Here is a 27,801-nt window from a genome sequence, read left to right on the forward strand (position 1 = left end):
GCTGTTTGTGGGTATACAAATTTACATTTTGTAGTAATCTACAGTATATCTATTGTGATCTCTGTGTGTTTATAATTTATTACCCGTAGATTTTGCCTTGTAATTTCAACATGCAAACACCAGTTTGACCGCTAAGTGGCGCTAAATGCACAAACCAAGAATACAACCTGGCACGTCGGTTGTAACTCCGGGAAAGCAAACGGTTGTCCGGTTGCCACTCTTGGGCTTTGGACAGAAACGTCGTGGAGAACCGCAGTGAGTGAAAATCTGCAGTTATGAAGAGCGCTTTTGTCACCGTAGGCAGTACAAGTTTTGATGAACTAATTCTCAGTGTAACGTCAAACAGCGTCATCCAGGTGAATGCGTTGTTTAGATTAGTCGCCGTGTCCCTTTAAAACATTTCAGTCATATCGAAATAAGCAAAGACTTACCACTTGACTGACAGCTCCATTTTATTCCCGGTAGTACGATACATCAAACATTTTTTTTCCGGTAAAAAGAAGCAGACGCGTTGTGTTTTGCTGTTATGTAGTATACACGATGTTTTTAAGTTCAGTACAGTAGCGCGGTGCAATACGTCTTTTTAGTAGTGTCCTAGTTTGTAATCATCATAAGCCAGCTTTAGTACCTATTAGGGGCTTAGCTGCACCGCCCCCCAATAATACATCTTTGGTAATGTATGTGGAGAAGCGTACCCCGTGGAGTCCTCGTACTGTCCACGAGTAATCGGAAGGCCGAACGGGAAGAGGAAGGACTGGGCTCTCGAAAGTCAGAGAGGGAAGAATAAGTCCATTAGACGCCTGACATCAGGGTCCAAGCCGATGGGCTTTAGCAGCCAGTTGACGCGTCCGTTTGCAGTGCTTCTCCGGGTGCCCTCGCCCTTCGCACAGTTCACTGCCACATGCGTCTGATGATGTCTGCTTTTTTTGATAATTCTGATATGAGTGCGTTGCAGTAATGTAGACAGCTAAAGACAAAACCAGTGATATAAAAGATCTAACTTGTGCAATGTTTCTTAAGTGAAAGAACGCAGTCTTAGTGATTTGCAATTTGAAGTCGGAATCCAAAATGACGACAAGATTCTTTCATTATGGCCTTATTTGTAAAGTCAGATGATCTGGTTTATTTCAAAGATCCTCACTTTTTTGTTTGCTGCCAATAATTAAAATGTCTGTTTTTTCCTTGTTAAGTTTAAGTAAATTGTGACTCATGCGTTTGATAATGCGGGTAAGACACTGGCTAAGAGGAGTTCAAGTCTCAGGGTCTTGTGGTGCTATCGACAAACAAATCGGTGTATCTTCTGCATAGCTGTGATAATTCACTTTGTTTTAAATGATCAGGTCTAGTAGGAGCATGCAGACTGAGAGTAATAAGGAGCGCAAAACAGATACCTGTGATATCCTGGCTAAAATGTATCCAGAATAAAATGTTTATTCAGGTATTCACTTAATTGTTGAAAAAATACTTTTTCTAGAATTTTATTTAAAAAGGGCAGGTTAGAGATTGGTCTAAAAGTGTCCAAGACAGAAATAACAAAAGATTATTTTTCCTTTTAAATAATGGCTTAATAAAAGTAGTTTTTAGAGTACAATGAACAATTAACTATATCCAATACACTGTTGATCAGGGACCTCTTTAAAAAAAGCCGGTGGAACTCGTGTGGATGGTGTTAACTGAGTAATTTATTTTACAAAAATCATTTAGGCTTATTTTAGTAAAGGAGTTTAACTGGCTGTGTTCACTAAATTGAGGTACAGGTAGGTTTGTGCTTGGGGTATACAGCATCTGATATCAGATATTTTCCCTGAAAAGGAGTTTGCAAAAGCCTCACATTTAGCCTCCGATGGTTTAAGCGATCACTGAAGCAGACTTAGGGGGCTGCAAGAGACAGTCAATGGCTGTAAATAAGAAGCTTGGATTTCCTGCAGTATTATTTATTACTAGTAATGGCGCTTCACTTGACTTGAGCATTCATAGTTTTCATTCTCTTTCTCTGTATGTTTGGGATTCGTTTGCTCAGAGGTTGATGTGCTTGCTGCTTCCTGAGCAGCTGTTTTGTAATCCACCATAGCTGCCTGCTTCATCTATCCTTCTGTTGGCATCTTTTTGCGTTAAAAGTGATTAAGCCAGTGTTTGTGTTGCAATTACTTAGTATGTTTTCTTTAATTTTTCATTTAAGCTGGCACTTAAGTCTTCAATCTGCCTTAAGAATGATTTAAGGTATGAAGAGGTAAGGAAAGTGATGGCGAAGGTGGTAGGGATGAGAACACCGCAAGGCCTCCCTGCTGGCCGCTGCCGAGAGTTGATCCTACAATAAAATAAAATAAAAATAAAAAAAAGGAATAACCTTGGAGGTCATTCGTCACCCAAATGCGGGTAGTAGAGGTCACTTAGTATATGTGTACCAAATTTCAGGTCAGTAGGTCAAGCGGTTTGTGAGCTACAGGTGATTTGAAATCCTGGACAGACAAACGAACAGCCACGGTAGCGTATTATATATAAAGATTTTGGAGAAATAGGATTTTCTCTTAGATCTAACCAAGATATTTTTTTAATAGAAGCCTTTAGTATTTCATAATTGATTGTTAATGTAGTTTTTCAGTCTTACAGCATTCTTTCTTAAGTTCCCAAACTGCCTCTGTCTTCCAGGGCATTACAGCGGTGGTCAGTTTTTTTAGGAACTTCACTGTCCATCACAATCTTCAGCTTTACATTAAAATGTCGGCGTTAATAATTATGTTGCTGGTTGTAGATACTTGAGTAAGACTGGTTATTTGCATGTTTGAAAAAGCATCAGCAGCAGCTAGCTGTGCATTACAAATGCAACTTCAAAGTGTGCTTTTCTTGTGTTCTAGGAAATGTCATTGTTACATTAAAGAAAATGCAGCAACTCTCAATATATTTACCAATGTGCGCTGTCTAAGTCACGTCATTTCTAAGCCTGCATGAGATAACCAGGTCTACTGTGTAGTCCCATTTATGTGTCAACTGGATGAAATGTTGAATTAGATCAGAAGCTTTGAAAAGATCCATAAATTCTGTGGCTTTCAGATCACAGGGATTACATGAAAGTTGAAGTCACCTGCTTTTAGGAAATTGTCATAACTAGTTATTATAATGGTTAATAAATAGGAAAATTCATTATATTTTGGTGGTTGATATATAGTTAGAAAAAGGGGATGTGGTACTTCTATCATGGTGATAGTAAAATACTAAAGAATGCAAAACTACTGAGGCTGCTATCCTTACAGTTTACTTTGCGCAAAAAATATTTGCTAAGCCTCCACCGCCTTACTTTCCTTCACGCACTGACTGAATAAAATTAAAGTTTAGCAGCTGCTTCAATAAGTACTGCAGATCGATCACTATTGAGCCACATTTAACACAGAAATAAAGAGTCTGTTTTCCTATCAATAATAAGATCATTTACATAAACATTTTACTAGTTAATGCTTTTAACATTAAACAAAACACCATATTAAGTGAGAGGTTTGGAAGGATAACTTTAGTACACCTGGAGATATTAAGACACTGACGTTAACACCAAGTTGTCTGTGCTCTTTAGCAAATCGATAGTGTGGCTTGATATAATGCACCTAGGTAGACTAATTACATTTTTTGTAGTACTAGAGTGTTGTACCGTGTTAGCCATTATGAATGTAGAGAAGAGCCAAGCAAAATGACACCTTTGTAGCTATTACTGTGAATAATGGAAGGCAGTCAGGGACATTGTATTGCCTTTGTTATGGTGGCAGAGAGGAGCTTAGCACCAAATTCAGTAGGATACAGTCCATCCTATCTGTCTGCCCCAGAAGAGGTCCCAGTTGTCGATGAAGCTGATGTCCTGTCCCTCGCAGAAGGATCATAGCCAGTCACTCAGGAATAGAAGTCTGCTATAACACTCTTTGAATCATTTCATCATTGGCAGTGGTCAGTAGATAAAGACATTAGTGGCCTGGCCCGCTCCTTGATGGCTTCAGTGAGTGATATAAAATCTTTCTTCAGCATTTCTTACTGTCAATATCTGATATGGTTTTCTCTAGCATGAAGCGCCACAGTCCCGACATCTCAGGTTTGATGCTTCTCAAGAACCGACAAGGCCTTCCTTGTGATGTGCATACCAGGGTGCCAAGAAAACAGGACACAAATATCTTGCAAGTGTTAGTTGGAAAGTTCAGGTTCCAGACAATAGAGTCACCAATAACATGTATGTCTTGACAGTCAGCAAAGATGGTAGGAGAGCTAGACTGATTGGAACTAACAGATTGGGAAAGTGCAAGTGAACCTGCTGCTGGGCAATGTTGCGGTCAATCTGTTTTGCACTTAGTAGGCCGCGTAAAACAAGCAAGACCTAGCTGACGCTGCAGTGTCACCGGTTCACAAACTCTTAAAAGAAGCTGAGGCAGCAGAAGTGTTTTAAACCATCTGCAGCATTCTTTGTCTTCTTTCAGTTTCTTTTATTGTTAATGGAGGTGCCGAATCTTCCTTGCTATGGCTTCAGGTTCTCTGCAAATATGCTGAAACTTGGAGCAATTCTCCCTCTGTTTCATACTTTCCGCCATCTTGCTTCAAAATCAGTTTAATAAATAAAAGATTCACATACAGTAAAATAATTTTTTTATAAAATGACTCGCTGAGATAAACAGATGTCAATGTGTCATGAGTCCTTGCAGAAAGACTACATGTTGTTAGGTGTGGCTGCCCAACCTGACACTGAATGTTTTGGAATCCCTCTTCAGGTAAGTACAGCTAGATCTATAGACATTGCTCATAGCTCCCATGGCAATTCAGTGACTGGCCATGCTGGGTGCCTTCTGCTCCGCTGCTTACTAATTGTAAAATATAATTTCCACAGTAGATGGTGCCAGTGAGCCAGCACTAAGTCAACTGCATTTTGCTGTCTGACCTTTTGTTTGAAAAATGTCACTGACAATTTGTGGCATTCGTGTAAAGTGGAAATTTTCAGAGATACCACTTCTGATTTCACCTTCCCACATCGTCTATACATGTGAATTTCTAGTGTGTTTTATGGCAGAAAAACAGAAGGTTGCTTTTTATTTTCTGCTTGATTCAAATAAAAAGCATTTAAAGATCATCTCTGTTTTTAAGAAAATAACAGCAAAATTGAATAAATGAAATGTGCACTGCATTGGTTTAAACACAATGAAGTTAGAAAAAGGAGCACAGGCTTCAGCATACAAGGTGATCTGACCTGACTCAGCTAAAGACGCTTCTTCTAGAATCGCCTTGTGTATCTCTGATTTGTGAATAATCTTTTTCCAGTTCAGAGATCCTGAAGGTATTTGGTACTTGGTATTGGGAGGTTTGGAGACAACATGTCCACTATGGTATCCTTCAATAAGGGCGCGTAAATAAAGGTGAGCTTCAAAAGGGTCGACCTCAATTGGGCCCAGTAAATAAAGGCAAACACAACAAAATTATTACAGAAAATTTATTAGATAAAGGCAATGACTGAACGTATAAAAAGGCGAAAGCAAGAATATTAAAACATCCAATTAATTAATGCGTGAACTTCTAACGAACTATTTCTGGAACAAATTTGTGAAGAAAATTTATTAGATAAGGGCAATGATTGAACGTATAAAGAAGTGTTTCCCGTTGATAGTTTTCTCCTTTCTGAATGTGTAGCCTTCGACTACGAGTAGCACCTGCACCTTTGTTGCTCTTCACATATTCCAGAGCCATTTGAACTAAATTATCTACGAACGGCTTTATTCGCCGTGCCCAATTGAGGTCGCCCTTTTGAAGCTCGCCTTTCTGTGCGCGCCCTTATTGAATAGAACCGTAAACTACTGCTTTTGAGGGTGACGGCAGTGCTCTGTGGCAAAACTGATTTCAAAACCAACATCATGGATGAAAAATTAACAAATTGCTTTTATTCTTTTATATGACCATGTACTGTATATTTCTTTGGATATGATTTGAAAAAAGGTGGTTGCTTGGGAGCATGCACTGATACAATGTGATCTTTACTGTATGTGTTAAGAATGTTGGAGGAGAATTGGACTAGAACCCACACAAACATGGAGAGAGTATGAAAAGATCAAGCAGGTTTCAGTATAGCTGAACACACTGGATTTATGAGGGAGAAGTACAAACTTTACTCAATCATGCATCCCACAGAAAACAATGAAATTAAAAGTATAACATTCTCTGTACCATTATGTCTTTCGACTTTAATTATAAGAAACAATATAGAAGTCTAAAAGCTGGTGATTAGTCGGGAATTGTCTTATACATGCTATAAGAACTGTAAAATTTGAAAATGCAGTTTACATTGTGTCTAAATAAAAATTGGAATATTTCACAAAAATGTATATTTCACAATATATTTAGTGGTGTTTAGAAATACATTGGTGCCTGCTGTTGGTATCAGCTCATATGCATCTTCATTCAAGACAGATATTAAGGGCAAGACCGATATAAAGCTTAGGTAAATCTAACACTCTAAGCCAGTAGGTTATTTCTTTTCTAAAGTGTGTTAGCTTGAGTGAATGTGGATGATCTTGTCCATGTACTCTGTGATATGCTGGTGATGCATCCAGAGATGTTTCCCACTTTGTGAACATTTCATAGAGCTGTGATTATGTATTATATGTCTGCAGACTTGCTTCGGAAGTAGAAAAAAGTAGGTAGCTAAGATAGATGGAATCCTGTTATATGTGATTAACTTTCGTGTAGTTTTATAACTAATGTTGATGATGCCTAAGTATATTTCTGCAAAACCTATCTGAATTCTCTAAAACATGTAATTACATTATGAATATAGTTCCTGCCAGTACTAAACCAACCCACCCTCTAGATTACATTTATGTTAATACTACAGACATGGTGAAACATATGCCTGTAAGTACACATGAGTGAGCAATGCTGCTGCAAAATATGCCCAGCCTATATTTGTAACATTGGGTCCAATATTGGAATTCAACCTCAAAGGTGCATAAGTATATCTTTTAGCACAGTCCCACATGCTCAAATACAGCAATCAACCCATACAAATACAAAGTGTAACCAAGCTAGACATTAAATCTGCCCCTTTAGCAACACTTTCTCTATAAAGCTAAATTTATACTTTACATGCAGATTTCAGTTTCTGTATTGGCCACCACATCCATGTCGAATCCCTTTCTACTTGTCCTAAGAAGAGAAAAGCATAATTGAGCAGTTTTACTGGGATGTAAGTTTGTAACACAATAATAATCCTGAAATAATGCAATTAAAGAAAAATGAATGTGGTGGGAACATGTTTACATAGTAAAGGGGTGGAGGATTCAAATAAAAAAAAAAAAAGGTAAGATTCCTCACAGCAAACTCAAGCAAATTATAATCCTGGGATTTTACAGGAGGCAGTTTGCTATCTGGTGGTTGGTTTTGGAACTGCAGGGGCCGTTAAAAGGAGCACATGAAAGGTAAGAACGCAATAATGAGGCAAGATACAGGAAGGTGCAATTGAATTGTCGGTGAACATTCCTATTAGCTCGGCTATATCTGAGGCCGTGGCTGCTGTTTGTGAAATAATTAAGTGAAGCAGGTTCAAATCTGAGAAAAATCAAATAAATGTTTCACACAAGGTACTAGTCATGAGATACAATTTTTTCAGATTCTTGAAAGCAATATATGTTATCTTTATGCACTGTACATCCATCCATCCATCCATTATCCAACCCGCTATATCCTAACTACAGGGTCATGGGGGTCTGCTGGAGCCAATCCCAGCCAACACAGGGCGCAAGGCAGGAAACAAACCTCGGGCAGGGCGCCAGCCCACCGAAGGCATTGTACATCATTCTTATAATTTTACATACTGTGTATTTATAAAAGCTTTTTACAATATCATTACCACCTCCTCCATTTTGTATCCTGGTGTTCTGAGATTTGCTGTCTTGGCATGAAAAAGTCAGCTGGTTGCCGACTTTTGATACACTCAAGCTGCACATCTGTTTCTCATGACCATGCCTCATTTGAAGTCCTAATGCTCCTTCTCAACTTCATAAACACATAACCCATCTTTTCCTGCCTATCTTCTTTAAATAGCTTTATGTGAATGTGTGATTTGAAACAGTGATTGAGCAGATAATTATAGTAAATGGAGAGTGATACCTAGAAGGAGGTCACTCATTTTCTATACCAAATGATTTGGATTTAATACTAAAAAAATTCTTTTCTAGATCTTCCGTGAACTTGGCTTTGAGAAACTGGTTCTCCAGATTGGACGTGGTTTGGTAAGGCCTGAGCCATGCACCTTTGGGGATTTCACACTAGAAGTATTCCAGTACAAAGACTCTATTGCTGAGGAGATTCAGAGAGCAGATCTTGTTATTAGCCATGCAGGTAATCCATCAGATATTGACTTTTGTCTGCTAGCAATCACTTGTGTTTTTTCTTTGTACTGTGTTTTATTACATTTCAGAACCTTAGTCATGGCAAATAACTAATTCTGCACTTATTTCTTGTTTTAACAAAGCTTTCTCTCTACATTGCATGGTGTATTTTCTTGTTACATTTACCAGTTATGATTTGTGTGACCGTAATTATAATTCCACAGTGTTCCTTGTAAGATCTTATAGGCAGGTCATGAGCTTGGAGATGTGTACCTTATAGGTTGGAGTTAGGTTATGTGTGACCACTGACCGCAGCTTTGTTCCCTGTTGTATATGTCAAATCCATGCTGTGCCGTAATTGTAGTCTCTTTTTTTTTGGTCTGCTTGATTTGAAGGGCTTCCTTGTTTGTGATGCATGATAACCTCATCATTGTTTTTATAGTCATCGTAGCATGCCCAGTGTTTTACATAGTATCTCCTGACATAGCCATGTCCCAGACCTCCATTATGTAGAAATGTTCTCATAGTGGAGAAAATATTTATGATTGAAAATATAATATTGGTAAAGTGCCAAAAACACTTAAATATTGCACAGTATTCTGTTGCCATAAAATATAGATTTTTTTTTTCATTTGCTATAACAAATTATTTAGCCCAGTCAGAATTTACATTAGATATAATTATAATCAGTACTATGGTAACTTATGTGTTTTCAAAACTGTCTAGAGCAGGGGTTTCCATATTCAGTTCTGGGGTACCATTCTGGCTGTGGGTTGTCATTCCAGCCTGTTTCATCTCATATTTTGCATTTAGAAATATGCGTTTGTATATTAAAATGTAAACAACATTCAGAAATGTGCATTTTTTGCAACATCTTTAAATGTTAACCTTCTTTTACCATATACTTTTTGATTAACCTGTTCATGTGAATTGTATCAAAATACTGACAATTAGAGATAAGCAATGCAGACACTATTTTGTTTGCATGTTAGTATACTAGGGCTGCTAAAAATTAAGGTTTGAATGCTTACATTAAGTAAATATTAGAATATATTCAAGCATAGGTTCAAATTTTAAGTGCTGCCAGATATACATTTGTACTTGATGTGTCTTTGTATGCTTATTGATATTTTTACTCACGGTGTGCCTCCAGTGCATACAGTGCTTATGACTTGTGCACTGTACAGTCATCACTTAAAAAGACATCCCTTCACAAAAATGGCATTTTCTGTACATGGAAAGTGACATAATAGTGGCAGTGGGACACTTTACATGCCTGTAAATGCATATAAAAAACCTATGCAAAATGACTCGCAATTACCCAACATGTTAAACACATGCGTTACTTTAGTCTTGGCACTCACCCCCCGCTCCATTGGGTGCCTTTCTGGGTGCAAAAGACACAAAGTCAGTGCCTATCTGTATTTTATATACGTCGAGATGAGGTAAGTCTATTTGTGTTTTACAAAAGGAGCTACTGAACGTACTAAGTGTTGCATTGTAATGTTCTTTAAGTATTCCCTCTTCATGTTTTTTATTTGGCAAACACTTTAATTAACAGCAACTTTAAGATATGCTACTAGGTAAAAAAACAATACACAGCAAAATTTTAAAACAAATCACAATAAGTGTAGGTTGTAATTCAGATTGTGGATGGTAGATGATAACTTCATAGAGCGGGACACCAATAGTCAAAGAATAACATATAGGATTAAACTAAACAGGACTGTTCCACCTTTTACAGATTCAGTAAAAATATAACAAATGTAACTTTAACAGTTTTCATTTTGCTTGTTAGAAATGATGCATCAAGTCACCAGCCTCTAACAGACATGTGTTGGTTGAGGTAGTTTTCATGTCACTGAAAATGTTCTTTAAATTGTCGGCTTTAAAGATATCATAATAATATTATGGAAATCAGAAATATGGCAGTTATTTACCATTATGTTTAATGTGAAAGTAAATTGGCCTTTTATTGAAGCAGACAATGTTTAATGGTGTTGATATAAAACAGCAAATCAGGGATCTCAGGTTCCAGAGTGAAACAGTACAACATCAGAAGCACAGCAAGGACTTTTAGGGCAGTGTTTGTCAGCCACTGATGCCGCTGATGGTTGTTCCCGAGGTGCTATTACTCTGTTTATAATGGTAGTGGGTCTCTGCAAAGACAGTTATGTGGGAAAAAGTGCATTGCGACAGCAGAAAGATTCAGAAACACTGTTTTAGGGCACTGGGCAAGTGTCTAAAATCTGCTTTTTGGTTAACGGGCTTACCAATAACAGAGTAGTGTGGTAAAAAAATGTATTCATTTTATAAATGATGATATAAACTAAAAATGCATATTTTAGAAGTGATATACAAAACATATGCAAAATTCAGAAGTACGGCCGTATAGCATGTCTAGAGTAACATTTTGCCAAAATAGGTGCAAGGTAAAAATAAACAAAAAAACAAGGATTATTTTATATCCAAATATCAGCATATGCTTTTAATACAACCTTTTTCATATAGATTTGAATTATATTCAAATGATGTATTTCGTTTTGACAGCCCTAAAATTTTCTGGCATGTTTCTGAGTGCAAAATAACAGAAGAAAAAGACTCATTTAACAATGAGATAATTTAGAAGTTAAGACTTAACCATTTATTTGTGAAGCTGATTTTAATGAAGATGCACAGCCACAGTGGTACTGCAGGATTGGGAACTTGGGACCCCTAGACTATAGTGTTTTTAAAGAAGTAATATTGTAAGTGATTTACATATCTGTGAAAAAGGAACAATTAATGTATGCTGACGTGAGTCTCAAATAAATGCATTTGAGTTGCTCCAGGATGCCTGGACAGAATACTTCTTACAGAGCAGGGTTTAGGGTAATTGTAATAGAGTGGGGCAAAAGACATGATTTGTTAGTCAACATTGTTATTGCTTTGGATTGTGTTGCAGGCAGCAGTTTAAAGATGTTTATAATTTTTACTTTAAATTTATAAGCCATAACGTTCTGAAACTCCATGGATGGGTCAGCAATTCATTGCAAGGTCTCCTTACTCACACTCACATGAGTAATTTAGAATCACTTGTCAACTTAATGTACACAGCTTTAAGGATGTGAGAGATATAATAGAGGGAAAATATACAGTTTTCAGACAAGCAATGCCCAGCCAAGTGTTTGTCAGGGCACTAGATTCATGAGGCAGCAGAGCTAAATACTGTGCTACTGCTGTGTCTCATTGTCATGTCTGCTATTATCAGCACTCCTCTCAGAGTTTGTGATCTACTGAATGACCTACTGTTAGTCACCAGGGGCCCCATGTATAAATGGTGCGTACGCACAAAAATGTTGTATACGCCTGTTTCCACGCTCAAATCGTGATGTATAAAACCTAAACTTGGCATAAAGCCACGCACATTTTTAAGGTAGCTAAATGCTTGGCATATGCAAGTTCTCCACTTGGTTTTGCAAACTGGCGCCACCCAGCATCAAAGCAGTGCTACTGTTCCAGTGTGGTTTCCCTTTCTTTTTTAGATCCACATCCCTGACGTGGCTTTATACAAACCAGATTCCAAAAAAGTTGGGACACTAAACAAATTGTGAATAAAAACTGAATGCAATGATGTGGAGATGGCAAATGTCAATATTTTATTTGTAATAGAACGTAGATGACAGATCAAACGTTTAATCCGAGTAAATGTATCATTTTAAAGGAAAAATATGTTGATTCAAAATTTCACGGTGTCAACAAATCCCAAAAAAGTTGGGACAAGTAGCAATAAGAGGCTGGAAAAACTAAATTTGAGCATAACGATGAGCTGAAAGACCAATAAACACTAATTAGGTCAATTGGCAACATGATTGGGTATAAAAAGAGCTTCTCAGAGTGGCAGTGTCTCTCAGAAGCCAAGATGGGTAGAGATTCGCCAATTCCCACAATGTTGCGCAGAAAGATAGTGGAGCAATATCAGAAAGGTGTTACCCAGCGAAAAATTGTAAAGACTTTGCATCTGTCATCATCAACTATGCATAACATCATCCGAAGATTCAGAGAATCTGGAACAATCTCTGTACGTAAGGGTCAAGGCCGTAAAACCATACTGGATGCCCGTGATCTCCGGGCCCTTAAACGACACTGCACCACAAACAGGAATGCTACTGTAAAGGAAATCACAGAATGGGCCCAGGAATACTTCCAGAAACCATTGTCAGTGAACACAATCCACCGTGCCATGCGCCGTTGCCAGCTGAAACTCTACAGTGCAAAGAAGAAGCCATTTCTAAGCAAGATCCACAAGCTCGGGCGTTTTCACTGGGCCAGGGATCATTTAAAATGGAGTGTGGCAAAATGGAAGACTGTTCTGTGGTCAGACGAGTCACGATTCAAAGTTCTTTTTGGAAATCTGGGACGCCATGTCATCCGGACCAAAGAGGACAAGGACAACCCAAGTTGTTATCAACGCTCAGTTCAGAAGCCTGCATCTCTGATGGTATGGGGTTGCATGAGTGCGTGTGGCATGGGCAGCTTGCATGTCTGGAAAGGCACCATCAATGCAGAAAAATATATTCAGGTTCTAGAACAACATATGCTCCCATCCAGACGTCATCTCTTTCAGGGAAGACCCTGCATTTTTCAACAAGATAATGCCAGATGTGACAGAATTAAGTGCTCGCTCGCACCCTTGTACCCTCAGACTATACGTCAGACACCAGGTAAAAGTCCAATAATGATATTTATTATAATATTAAAGTGCACCAAGCACCACCACTCCACTATTCTTCAATAAACAATACAATAATTAATCACAATCCTCCACTCCCAGACACTTAGCCACCCTGCCTCCCAACTCAGCTCATCGTCTGGGAGCTCCCACAGTCCTTTTATATTCCCTGACCCGGAGGTGTTCCTGCCCAGCAGTCCACAAGTCCTTATTCCTTCCGGGTCAGGGTAAATAGTCCTTTTCTTCAACCCGGGAGCACGTCGTTTCTTCCTGTCACGTGACTGTGACGCACTCCCGGGTCATAGGGCACATAAGAGCCTACGAGCCCCCTTACAGCGGCGCCTGGTGGCCCCCAAGGTATCCAGCAGGGCTGTGTACAAACACTACATAGTCCATGATTCCCTGCTGGAACTCGGGGCATGATCATGCTGTGGGGAGAGCTCCTCCTGGCGGCCTGGGGTTGAGGGCCGGAGTGAAATGCCGGCAATCCACCACACAGACCACATTCTGCATCAATCACAACATCATGGCTGCGTAGGAGAAGGATCCGGGTACTGAAATGGCCAGTCTGCAGTCCAGATCTTTCACCTATAGAGAACATTTGGCGCATCATAAAGAGGAAGGTGCGACAAAGAAGGCCCAAGACGATTGAACAGTTAGAGGCCTGTATTAGACAAGAATGGGAGAGCATTCCTATTTCTAAACTTGAGAAACTGGTCTCCTCGGTCCCCAGACGTCTGTTGAGTGTTGTAAGAAGAAGGGGAAAAGCCACACAGTGGTGAAAATGGCCTTGTCCCAACTTTTTTGGGATTTGTTGACACCATGAAATTCTGAATCAACATATTTTTCCCTTAAAATGATACATTTTCTCAGTTTAAACTTTTGTTCCATGATTTATGTTCTATTCTGAATAAAATATTAGAAGTTGGCACCTCCACATCATTGCATTCGGTTTTTATTCACGATTTGTATAGTGTCCCAACTTTTTTGGAATCGGGTTTGTAAATACACTGAAATTAACCGCATATTGTTTATAAGTTTAATGCATCTGATTGTAATTAACTTGTAACAATATAATGGTCCACGGAATAGCCAAACTATTCTAAATACCATAGCTGCTTTAGCATTATTACTCTCACTGCACCTTCTTCTTCTTCTTTTAGCTGCTCCTGTTAGGGGTTGCCACAGTGGATCATCTTTTTCCATATTACTCTCACTGCACCACTCAGAGTATTTATATCACTATATCTGAGTGTGAATCATAGCTGTACAGCAGCTGATCAGAAAGAGAATTATCAGTATACAGCATCAAGCACACACTGCCTCAGCCATGCGTACTGTCTATTGAACTGGTCTTATACGGCAAATGCTTCAGAGCCTTTCCTCGCAGTTGAGAAACAGTTTCATGCCAAGAACTATAAATGCACTCAATCAGTCCATCAAGTGCTCCTTGTAGAACACTTTGTACTTATAAGTACAATTATCTCACTGTAAACTTGCAATACAGTTATAATATTGCACAACCTGAGCCACTTTATAAAGCGCGTATTTACATATGATGACGATATCATTTTTAAGATGAAATGCAGCAAAGTATGTTTATTATTTTATACAGATAAAACTTTAACTTCATTTAAATAATCTATATTATTAATTATTAAACATGTGAGGACACGGTGCTGCAGCGCTAGAGAGGAGCTGGTGCTCCATTCACGGATTGTTCCTGCCTCGCACTCTATTCTTGTTGGGGCTGGCGCGACACTGGAAGGATAGAAGGATAGAATAATTAAACATGTACTACAAAGGTATTTCAATGTTCCTTAAAAGTTTTGAAGAATCGTCATTCTAAGTTTACAGATGGCTTAATATCTATTACAGAGCTGATTGTGTTGCAAATGGGTATTTGGAGAAAGAAAAGTAAGGACAGGAATCATTTGAAAGAGACAGTACTGCTGCAATAAATTATTTCATCGAAGGTCATGCATGGCGCAGCAGCATCTTGTGTGAGACATGAACAATCAATCACTGCGCCGTGTTCCCATGTTTAATAACATGCTTTAACTCCTATCATCATGAAAATGATATCAAGTATAGATCTCAGTATTTTAATTATTCAGAGAGCTGTAATATCACAAATTTAATGGATTCTGTGTCAGTCGGAGGAAGACAAAGCCCGTTTAAGAAGCGCATAATGATTCACACACATAGAGCACATAGAAGATCAAATACAAAACAGAGCATTTAACGTGGTACTTTAGTTATGATGGGATTTGAGAAACTAGTAAATAAACGATTTTAAGATGAAGTTTATGATCTACTTTAATGACAAAGTATGTGATTAAAGTGGAAATTTCGAGATTAAAGTCGACATTTCGTGCTTTTTTCCCACTGTGTGCCTTTTTTTTCTCTCTGTACCCTAATAAGCTTTCATATGACACTCAGACGGTGGGCTACGACTTGCCTTTTCATGGTGACTTTAATATCTGACAGCTTCTTTTTTTATTTCGGGCACTGTGCGACTTTGTGATCTTGACCTTTCAAGTTTCTCCGGCACTCTATGTCACTCAATCAACTTCCTTCTGTTGTTTATACCACTGTTTAAACCAACAAATAGTACGTTTTTCCTTGCCTCCACTTGGTATTCGCTGAAATTCTTCTATTTCCCCTGTGCTTTTGCCATTGCCTTTTCATAGAACCCTGAGCTTAAGGGCTATTTATATTGATTTGCATATTCAAAGAGGCGTAATTCTGGGAGGAGTTTGGGGAGTGGCAGCAGGCGTGGCACGTCCGTTACTTTTCACGCTGACCGTGATTTATGGAGCGGAAGAACGTGGAAGTTGGCAAACTTTTTACTGTTTTGTCCTTACGCCATGTTTCAGTGTGAATTCTACACACGGCATTATGCATGAGGCCCCAGGAGTTTTTTGTCTAATGACAAAATTAAAAAGTTGTTTATATAACATATTTGTTGATACTCACTATGAATATTTAAAATAATCACTGGTTGATTTTTATAATTTTCTTGTGATTTTGTTTTAATTACATGCATGAATATAACTCAGACCTTTTACCTCCTGAGTTTTACCCTATTTCAAAATGAACAATTGCTGCTAATGACCAAAACTGAAACGTGATTTCTGAATTTTCACACTTGGCCATATGTTTTGATTTTTTATTTTGTCTGTATCTTAATATAACATTTTTCCTGGTGAAGTATTTGTTGTCTTGGCAGAGCTGTTTGAGTCAGTGCCCTTCAAAATGTGCTACATGTCAGATATGTACGACTACAGCCAGATGTATTATTCCTTTATTAGGCACACAGTCATTCATTTTATCTGTGTTTCATCCGTACATTAGACATTGTATGTCAGTGATTTATAAATGATTTTTAAAGTCTGATACATTATGGAAAATTGTACACTTTTGAAAATTAACTTATTCACTCCAAATAAAACTGAAACAAGGCCCAGGCATATGAGACAGCAGAGAAGTCCTTGTTTTTCTAGCAAACCCAGCATTGCATACAGTCAGACTTTGGTTTATACTGTGTTTTGTTGGCAAAATGAGTCTTTTGGCAGCTCTAAAGTGACCCTGTATAAGTGTGGCGCCCCATCCGGGGCTGGTTACTACTTGTGTGCAATGCTGCTTGGATAGCAAAAATGTTGCAGCAAAACTCCAGAGTATTGAAGGCAAGTGCTATACATATTATTTCAGATCTTCGATCTCAAGAACAGTGTTGTTCCCCCTTGGAGATTCTTGCAAATTGCACAAATTTCTTGGGGTCAGCGGCAGAAGGGAAAAAAAACACCAAAAAGCCATACCCTCCCATTGCCAATGTCTATTTAACAGAATGCCACCACCCTAAATGCCCAATGCCATATGTGGTAGAGCTGGGCATGCCCCTGTATCCCTGAATTAGAGGCACTGGATCTGAGAATATTGTATGTTGATTTTTATGCCTTTCAGGTCAGATTTTCATGCAAAGTTCACTAAATACTACTTCTAAATACTGTTTGTAGTATCTGTTATGGTGTCTCAGCACACAGTGGCTAATTTTTGTTGGAGAAAAATTTGTCTTGATTACCTACATCTTGCAAGGATGCACCCACTTAGTGAATTCTTTTTGCATGGCCATATAGTGTTATTGGAAAGATTTTTTTCCTATTATGATTCCTTCATATTGACACTGTCAGTCAAAAATGGCTAAACAGTTACAATTGCTTCTAGGTTTCTACAACTGTTAATGTTGTGAGTGAGTGGTTGGGGTTAAAATAGCTGGCACAGGACACTTCTAGGCTACACTCACTCCCACAACAAAACTGTTTTCTCTTCTGCTGCCTGATCTTATTTTCTGAGTTCTGCAGTCTTTGTGATTTATGCATGTATGGATGTATGTATGTATGGGCTTATCTCTACATTATTTTATAAAGCAGTCTGTAGCAATTCCATCAGGACAAATACTGTGCAAAAATAAACTGAACTTAAGATTTATTTAAACTACAGGAAATAGTTAATTGTTAAACTGTTTTTTTTTTTGTTTGGCTTTGTAAGAAAATTCAATGAATTGACTTGATTATACGTTGTTCCTTATAAAATATTTTATCTGAAAGTATAATATGAAACAGCAGCAGAGCATTCGCACAGAAATGTTTCAATAGTGAGGCAGGCTTTTTCTGTTTTGCATTTTAACGTGTTTTTTGTTGTTGGCACTTTTGGTTTCAGCCAGGAACATTTTGTTTTCACTGTGAGGTGTGGAAATATCTCTGTTTACAAGCTAGTGTTGAACTATGCAAAGCATATTGTGAAATAATAATGTTTAATTTTACACTGTACAGAGAGTTTACATAATTGGCAAAGTATTATAAATGCCTGAATTTATGGTAAAAAGTAGCTATTGTTGCCTGCACGTTATGCAAGTAATATAGTTAATACCAGACAAGATTAACAAGTCACTAAGGCACCAGAATGTAAAGGATGAGCTCCCCTGTTCAGTCCCTACCTCTGACTTTGTCTATTACATATGACAATTCGTTTAACCTTTCTAGTAATTTATATGTAATTGTTATGTGTGTTATGTTTAAATTGCATTTAAAAGTTCCATGTAAAATAAAACATGTTTATATTATCACATACTCCAGTCATGCATCAAAATTTGTTTAGCTAGTAAAAAAAATGCAGTAAAGTTGAAATGGAAAATGGGGAGATGATCTGTAAGATCAGGTTACAAAAGCATTTCCTTTTTTATAATGCAATATAAATTAACAGCTGTTTTTGCAATTTCTGAATTTATCTCACTTGAGTACTATCACGTTAAACTCAGTTGTTTTTTTCTAGGTGCAGGTAGTTGCTTGGAAACATTAGGGGCAGGAAAGCCTCTCCTTGTTGTTGTCAATGATCAGCTAATGGACAATCACCAACTGGAGTTGGCCAGACAGCTTCATCGTGATGGGCATCTTTATTACTGCACATGCAAGTAAGCTTTCGCATCAACCCTTTCAGACATACTAAGTGTGATACACTTTAAATTAGTGCATAGGTAAAAATAAACAAAAAAGAAGGACTGTTGTACATTTGAATATCGACATATACCTTTGTCTTTTATGCACGTAACATCGCCATAAAACCTCCCACATGTTGCACAATATTTATATGTTCACTTAGGGTACAAAAATACTGGCACCTACACTGACTCTGCATACAGTTTGCAATGTTGTTTTGTCATTTGCTGCTTAATTCACTCTTCTCAGTACATTCACCAAATACTAAAATGAATCATTAGTGTCTTTTGGGTGGGGATGTGGGAGACAGGTGATAGACTGACACCACTGCAGATCCACAATTGCTTCTCCATTTGCTGAGATCCACTTGCCTGAATGTACGGATGTTGGTGGAGCTTCGGTCTCATGGAGCTAAGAAAGTGTAGTATATCTAGTTGCCACTGTCCCTAGGCGAGCCTTGTGGTAAAACTGCTCAGGCAAAGGATGAGGCAGATTGCAGAGGCGATATGGAGCAGCTGTTGAGAGATCCAGAAAACAGCTGAAAGAAGACTGGTGCATCTTCAACTCCACACAAGGAGGTTTGTCTGATCACTTACAATCGACAGATCACCAGACAGATGGACAGTGTTTAAACAAAAATCACTTTTAGTATTAAATATATAATAACACTAACAAATATTATATAACACTAATACTTTATATAATTTTATGCAATACAAATCATTTTCAGTATTGTTTATATTTTTTGACTTGCACCATCTTGTTCGAGTTTCTTCGGCTCCAAAAATATTCCCATTTAATTGTTTGCTTGCGAATGACTGATACTGGGAATGTCAAGTTTGCAAATGTGGAGGGGTTACTGTTATGCATTATGCTACATGGCATTTGGGAAATGACGTTCCAGACTGCAGAAGGTACATTAACAGCATTTTGGTTGTTTTAGGAGGCAGCAGATGTTCCTAAATATGTTATTAAGATTGTTTTCCTCCATCACTCTAACACTTATTTTCAGTTTTTTGAGAAGTCTTGAAGAACACACTTCTACCTCTCATTGCTTCTTTCCCACTTCACATTTGCAGTTAGGCTCATAAATAGAGGTACTTTAATAGTTACAGTACATTGATATATTCATACACACACATGTAAATCAAAGCATCATCTGCTCTGTAATTCTGGTACTAGCCTTCAATCTCTCAAACCTGCTTTTCCCATTACACTGTGAAGCTGTGTCTTTTGTAGTTTCCCCAAATCAAGCAGCTACTGAGCTCGCAAGGCAGGATTTAGCATGAGTCAAACACATAACAAAAGAAATTTCTTAGTCTAGTAAAGTTCATTTTAAAAAGATTTAGTGAAAATTTAAAAAGAACGAATCGCAAAAATTCAGAAACAAATGCATTACACATGCACAATAAAAGGCAAAAAGGTTTCTTCTCTGTCTCATTACAATCTTCAGTTACTTTCTATACTTAAAGGTTGTGTAATTTCTCAATGGCAAACTTACATAGGCTTCACTGAGTACATTCTGTTTGTATGGTTTGAAATTGTTTGTACTTCATGCCTTACCAACTGTAAGGCAGATCATAAACTGAACTAGTCTGTAGTCATAATTAGAATATTCCATTTTCAATTTATCTTGTGGGGTTTATAATAGAAACTGTCATTGACAATGCACTAATAAATACACATACATTCTAACATAACTAAGAAAATACTTCTATCAATTTAATATAAGCTAACTAGATAACAAATGACTCTGACACAGGGTATAACATAAAAGTGTCCTGCTGCAAAGAAGTTCTTGTGTTTCACCTCTCAAAGGTTGCCTGCTGCAGTAGCTCTCCTACCGCAGATAAACACAAAGGCAGACAGACAGGGAAACAACTGGGAAGGTGTTTACAAAAAGTCCATTCATTCATTTATTTCCAAAATCATTAAGTTAAGGTCAATCCAGGTTTTTGTTTTTAACAGTGCTCCTTACTGAGAGTATAATTCTAATAACATCTTACTTGAGATATAGCCAGTTGACAGTAAAGATGAGGAAAACAAAAACTAGTCAACAACATTCCTTTACAAAATAAACCTCTAGGAGGTTCATGGTTGATTTTAACGGATAAAGTTACAGTAAGACTAAGGCGCAATTCTGGTGGCCTAGGCCAATTAGCCACTCATCCCATCCTGGATATGGCGTTATTTCAGTGCCACTATTCTGAGCGCACGTAAAAAAATATTGCAAGTGCAAGTGTTGCATTTTGAGGAGAAATTTATTTTGAGCGTACAAAAGCTGAATTTGAGTGAACAAAATTCATTGCTGCGTGCAAAAAATGTATTTCAGTGTTTGCACTTATCCATATACACACACACAATAGCACCCCCTCTCGCTCAGTTTTTTCATTTGCGCTTGCTCGCAATGTGTTGCTTGCGCTCACAACATCCTCTGCTGCAAGCGCTCAACTCTCTGTACACCGTTATAAGTGTGCCACAAAACCAACCAATCACAGACTTGGTTTCAAAAATTCTGATTGGCTCTTACGGTCTCCAATCAGCTCGCTAGCTGCTGCATTCCGGAAACAGTCCGAAATGTAGCTAAATCCAGCTAAACTCAATTAAACCCCAATTTGCGGATAATATCTTTAATTATTTTCTCTTCTTTGGCTGCAGAGTATATCAAAACTCCCTCTATCTGCAAGAAGCGAGGCTGAGTGGACAGTGTTTCCGGTGTCCGGAATGCAGCAGCTAGCGAGCTGATTGGAGACCGTAAGAGCCAATCAGAATTTTTGAAACCAAGTCTGTGATTGGTTGGTTTTGTGGCACACTTATAACGGTGTACAGAGAGTTGAGCGCTCGCAGCAGAGAATGTTGTGAGCGCAAGCAACACATTGCGAGCAAGCGCAAATGAAAAACTGAGCGAAAGGGGGTGCTATTGTGTGTGTGTATATGGATAAGCGCAAACACTGAAATACATTTTTTGCACGCAGCAATGAATTTTGTTCACTCAAATTCAGCTTTTGTACACTCAAAATAAATTTCTCTTCAAAATGCAACACTTGCACTTGCAATCTTTTTTTACGTGCGCTCAATATTTTTTTACGTGTGCTCAGAATAGTGGCACTGAAATAACGCCATACCTGGACAGTTTACAGTATTATAAGTATGTCTAGAGTTGAGCAGTTCAGTAAGAAGATTAAATCCAGTTTAGGGTCAAGAGTGACTGATGCTTCTCTCAGAAACATTAATTGCATAGCAGGCACCCACCCTCAAAAGGGTCACTCACACTCACTCACTCATATGGGGCCAGTTTGAACTTATGAAGTGTCCTAACACACACATCCTTAGAATTACCAGAAGAAAAGCTCACATAGTTGACAAGGTATGTATTTTTTCTGAGACAGTAGGGCTGTGTGATACTGTTTAAATAATTTATTTGCTTACTTTTCTGTCAATGAATACTGTATAAAACAGCTGAGTTCAAAAGTAACAATACAGAATGAAGGTGGCAACTGTATGAACCCCACTTTATCTATTTTTGGGGAATATGGACATGTCCCCATGCAGTAGAAATCATGCCCCTTGCATTCGCATACATTAATCCAGTGGGAAAATAAAACGAGCCAAGTGATCCATACATTATTTGTGAGCCCTTCCAGTATTAGTAATCATTACAATTCAGTAGTGTAGGGATTTGTATAGCAACATTCACTTGTATGCAGTGGTATTACAAACTGCCAGTGGTCAACCAACATGGAGCATCAAAGAGGGAAAATATGACTATTGTAAGTAAATGCATTAGAGGTCCTAGATATTTTGGTTCCTCCAATTGTTGGAAGTTCTTTGATGGTGAACACTTCAGTAGTTTCGTGGTATTTTAAAGATGTTAGAAAACCATACAAGTTAGGAAAAAGAAGCTCTATGCACTATAGAATTCTGACCTTTTGAATGATTGCCTAAAATATAAAAAGACTTAATCTATACAGTGACATATTCTCATGAAATGGTCTAATATTCTTCCTAGCCCTTATCCATGTGCATTTGCAGTCACCGGTGGAATATAGTTGTCTGGCCAGTGAGTGAGTACAAAAAGTCTGGACTTGATTAAATTTAATTTTATTGCCAGACAGCATACTCCATAAGATTGTACCTCATTGTTACATTTACAGATGTACACAAATGTACAAAATGCAGCGTATGACATCATCACACCTTAAAAATGAACAACAGCAAACAATAGTCAGGAAAACAAAATAAATACTTAAAACAATATGACATCATATAAAATTATACTCCTTCCCCATTACATATAAGTTATGAAAGTAAAAATAAGTATATGGAGATCTGGGGAGACAGAGGTGAATCAGAAGTTGTGATTGACCAGACCTACTACTGTACAGTGGGTAAAGAGCATTTTACGTGCCGTGTGGTTCTTCCTCGGAGTGTATTTTCATAAGGGCAGTAATTGAAATTGGTAATTTTTGAATGAGTGTTGTCTTTACTGATGTTGATTGCAAGCTTCCTGACCTAAGATGTACAGTATATAAGAGTCCAGTTTCAGGTCTACAGTCCTTTTTGCTGTCCAGACAGAAGGATGTACATTACGGTATGTTTGAATAGAGCAGATTTACTGCTAAACCAGACAATTATGGAAGAAGTGAAAATGCTTTTAGTGGCTGCTGTATTAAACTGAACGAGCACTTCTTGTGAAAGGCTTAACTTTTAAGTTGATGGAGAAAAAATAAGTGCTATTGCAACATTTTGATAACAAATTTTTTTTTTCTTTCCAGCTAAGCACATGAGTGATAATAATGATAAAAATGTAGATTATTCTAACCAATTGATGGTGTTGCTGTCCTTCTAACCTTGGTTATAAATAGTATCTCTCAGAAATCCACAACAGTTTCAACCATTTTTAGTTTGTTTTAGTCCAGACTGTGGAGGAAACACCTACTGGCCAGCAGATTCAACACTGGCTAACATGACACTTAATTGCAATTGCTGATTAGACCAAGTCTGGTAGTGGCATCAGCAACTCACTGGAGGTGCAGCAGTAAGAGAGAAGAGGAGACAGACAGACCACCCCCATGAAGGGAGTCCATGTCCAGGCTCAGGCTCAGGCACTCTAGCTGATGTCCACCTAGCGCCAGAGTCTAAAACCTGTTTCACAGAAAGTCAGAGACACAACGTGCTCGCTTCCTATTTAAAGTGTACATTTTGCACGCACTATATGCTCTGGTGTGATTGTGTTAATATCTGAACTAAAAGTCACAACTGGAGTTTTGGCATACGGTATGTGAACTTGGAGCGACTAAATGCCGCAAAATGTAGTAGAATGCCATGTTCCTTGGATCTTCATCTGATCTATTTGCACAGTAAGCAAAGTGAAGGGGTTCATGAAAAGAATCTGAACAATTAGCCATTCGAGTGTTTTAATTATTAATGCGGTCAGTTGTATAGGTCTGGTCTGATTAAGGCAATTTTTTTTCCTTTTGGGCCCTGAGATAGTTTGGAATACTTTGAACCAGTCAGGAACTGGAAAGGAGGTGAAATTGTCTGGGTCTTCTGGGTCAGCTGGTTTACTAGAATTTTGTCTCGAGAGGAACAAATTTGCTTCATGCTCAATGACATGGAGGGTGGGATTCGAGTGTAAGAATGAGAAGTCAGGTGGAGCAGAGCCATCAGCAGGGACCTGTGCCTTGATGGAGTGCCTTTAACACTTGCAGTAAAAGCTGTACGGGTGATTAGGAAGAGCAAGTTTAGAGGCTGGTAAGATTTCCGTGTAGAATCTGTAATCCTCTGTAGACCTTTCCAAACAGAGGAACAATCATTGGTGGAATAATGCTGTTTAATGCATCCCTCAGTGCATTCAGAAAGCCTCAATAATCCACTTATGTCCACTTCATTTTTCTGGTTTTGAAGATTTTACTTTCAGTCTGTAACAAGGAAAAATAAATATCTTTGATGTGGTCCAAGTTGCATGCAGCAGTCTGAGGAATCTCATGATAAGAATGACAGATTTATTGGACAAATAACTTCCAAGACTGTTATCTTGGTGCACCATGAACTGTTAATGTAGAAACACATTTCACTGCCTTTGCATCTATGGGAAAGTTCATAACATCGATGAGCTCAGAAAAGATTATATCCAGGAAAAATGACAGCCTCATTTCAGATTTAATTGTTGAGCTAAATCTGGTTAACCAGAACAGTGAAGCTGCGACTAATCAGTTGTAGAGCTTATGAGGATTTGAAGCTTGTCCACAACAACTGGATGTTTGAATGAAACATACCCAGTAGACCTGGACGAAAGAGAAGAACAACATTTGCAAACAGCAGAGACAAAACTAACAAGACAAGTAATGCCTTGCTGTCTTCTAAAGACCTTGATGTGTTCTTTCTTTGATTACTTTCATTTCAATATGTTTTAAACAACCCATGTGTTCTTAACTTCTTTTAATTGCAAAATTAAATACTACATGCAAAGTAGCTCCTTTGAGACTAAATACAAGACTTAGGATGAAGAAGATTGGTGTTAGATAATTTTGATAAAAAATATGTTCTGGCCAGCTCTGTGGGTTCCTTCAACACTGTTCTCCCTTTCCCTGAATTTGCAGAAGATTCCCCAGCTGTGGAAAACATCCTGTGTGGTCCCAGGGCCAAGAAAGGTCATTCCAGTGATCCCAGGGACTTCAGACCAGTTGCTCTTACCTCATACATCATGAAAACCTTTGAGAGGCTGGTCTTAAAACGGCTACATCCACTGGTTTTAGAACATCTGGATCCTCTGCAATTTGCTGATCAGACACATATAGGCATGGAAGGTGCAGTCTTATCTATATGCTCCACAGAGCCTACTCCCACTTGGACAAAGCTGACAACACGGTCAGGATAATGCTGTTTGACTTTTCCATTGCTTTTAACACCATTCTGCCTCTTTAGCTGGGAGAAGAGCTTAAGGATTTGCATCTTGATGCCCCCACAGTCTCCTCGCTCATGGACTACCTGACCAACAGACAGCAGTTTGTGAGGCTGAGGGTCTGTGGGTCAGAAAAAAGGATGTGTAATACGGGACCACCACAGGGAACTGCCCTGCTAACCCTCTACACAACAGACTTCTAGCACAATACCACCGCTTGCCATTTACAGAAAGTTTCAGATGACTCATCCAATATAGGCTGCAAATGGAGATGAGTAAGAATACATGATGGTTGTGGTGGACTTCGTCTTGTGGTGCAGGGACAACAACTTGCAACTCAACATCAGCAAGACAAAAGAGCTGGTGGTGGACTGGTCTGACAACACAGTGGCACTGTAGAAGAAGGGCCAAAGCAGATTGCACTTGCTAAGGAGACTTGGGTGTTTCGATGTGTGCAACAACCTACTGGAAATGTTCTGTCTGTCCACTGTATCCAGTGTGATGTTTTAATCTGCAGTCTCCTGGAGAAGCAAGTTGTGCTCAAAAGAAACACAGTGCCTGAATCAACTTATCAGGAAAGCCTGCTCAACCACAGGAGGAACCCTGGAAACACTGGAAGCTGTTACAGAAAAGAGGATGGTGGCAAATCATGAAAAATCACCTCCATGCCCACCAGGGGGCGCTCTCTTGGAGCACATTTGCCACAGGCTCATTTTAGCATGGTGTGCTAATAAGTGCCTCTTGGGGGTCTTTCTGCCCACTATCAGACATTTCAGTGCTTCCTCCCAGGTCACTTGTTAAGTTTATTTTGAAATATCATTTTGAAATATCTGAACAATATCTATCAAAATCTATCATTTATTTATTTAAATGTATTTATTTTTATTTACATATCAATTGATTGATTGGCTGTATTATTTGTCCTGTGAGTCTGTATCCTTGTTTTTATGTTTCTGCTGCTGCATGTATCTGAATAAGCCCCTTGGGATTAATAAAATGTATCTAATCTAAAATATTTGAACTTATTGTAGGGTAATGCAACCATAGGAGAAATATTAAAAAGAAATGTATGTTGTTACAAAATGCATGTGTTAAAGCTGATTTTAGTTAAATCAATTCAGGAAAAAAATATGACAGGTTTTGTAAATACTGCAGTAGTGCTGTCCTAATGGCTTCATTAAATGTAAAATACAAGGAGTTGAAGTAGCCACAAAATGAGCTGAAAACTATTAAAATGGATGTTAATGAGCACTCTGTTGTCACGAGGCTGCTTCTGCTTTCAAAGGGATTACGTGCACTGTGTCCTCATTTTAATGGCTAATGATTAATCTGTTTTATTTTTCTGTCTTTTCAGGACACTTGCTGACACAATGAAGAGCATGGATCTATCTGCTCTTAAACCATTTTTGCCTGGGAAAACTGAGGAATTTGCCATTTTCATGGACAGAATTGTGGGGCTTGAGAAAGTGGACTGAGAAGTCTATGAATATAAATGCAACCTGAAACAAGACTGTGGTCACTTCCATGGATGGATTTTATTCAAGCCTTCTGCTGCAGCTGTAAGTCAACGATAACAAGCATACAGAAGAAGTGAGGTACAAGCCACAGAGTTTCATATTCCTGTCTGTTACACTGAACAGTTCATCTGTTACAATACTTAACATTTTTTTTTTTTTTTTGTAAAAACGTTACTTCTCATTTTGTGAAGAAAAATATCAAAGAAGTGATGTATTATTTTTTGTTTTTTTTTTGACATGACATTTGTTTCAATTTCTAAAGCATCAGTAGCAATGGCATGCTGCCATCTTTCTGCTGCAGGTGGGTAGAGAGTTGCATTTCATTTGAAAATATACTCTAAACCTGTAGGGAAGGATGTGGGATAAACAGAAATGCACAAAATAACTATTATTGTTTTTTTTTTTGTTGTTTTTTTTTGCTATCTTAAAGTTTTTGAAACTAAGAAAATTGTCTTTTTTAATGCACTATAAAATAATTGGAATATATGGGCATTTATTAATGCACTATGGTGCTCAATATGTACAAAATCTCTGTAGATGTAATTACAGGGTTTAAAGTTGGTGGTGCAAGCCAAGGAACAGCGAGCTTTATTGACTTTAGAAATCAACAAACATTACAATACATACAGTAGTGAGTCGAAACTAGCACTACAGGAGAGCCTTTAAAGGGTTACATTTGAAAATATGTCTGCAGAGTTCAGATGATTGCTCAATCCACAGCAGAGGAGGTGACCTGCTACAGAGACTAAACCAGAACGTCTTTTGTATCCCGTTGATCATTTTTGGTTTGATACTTAGGTAAATGCGAAATAAAAACAACTGAAAACCA

At 38.1% G+C, this 27,801-nt stretch overlaps 1 protein-coding gene across 2 annotated transcripts; it reads left to right on the plus strand.

The window, feature by feature from the left end:
* The first annotated feature begins 161 nt into the window (after window positions 1–161).
* Window positions 162–27,801, plus strand: zgc:92907 (uncharacterized protein LOC436733 homolog). Of its 2 annotated transcripts, none has more exons than XM_039766231.1 (4): window positions 162–255; window positions 8,190–8,352; window positions 18,388–18,526; window positions 26,810–27,801. In XM_039766231.1, exons 3-4 carry the CDS (start codon window positions 18,456–18,458, stop codon window positions 26,928–26,930), a joined length of 192 nt encoding a protein of 63 aa, XP_039622165.1. In that variant the 5' UTR covers window positions 162–255; window positions 8,190–8,352; window positions 18,388–18,455; the 3' UTR covers window positions 26,931–27,801. The 2 variants fall into 2 exon arrangements, with proteins under 2 accessions (XP_039622165.1, XP_039622164.1); XM_039766230.1 differs by having other exon boundaries at window positions 171–356.

The sequence above is a fragment of the Polypterus senegalus genome, chromosome 10 (genome assembly GCF_016835505.1).
Source record: "Polypterus senegalus isolate Bchr_013 chromosome 10, ASM1683550v1, whole genome shotgun sequence".
NCBI classification, from domain to species: domain Eukaryota; kingdom Metazoa; phylum Chordata; class Cladistia; order Polypteriformes; family Polypteridae; genus Polypterus; species Polypterus senegalus.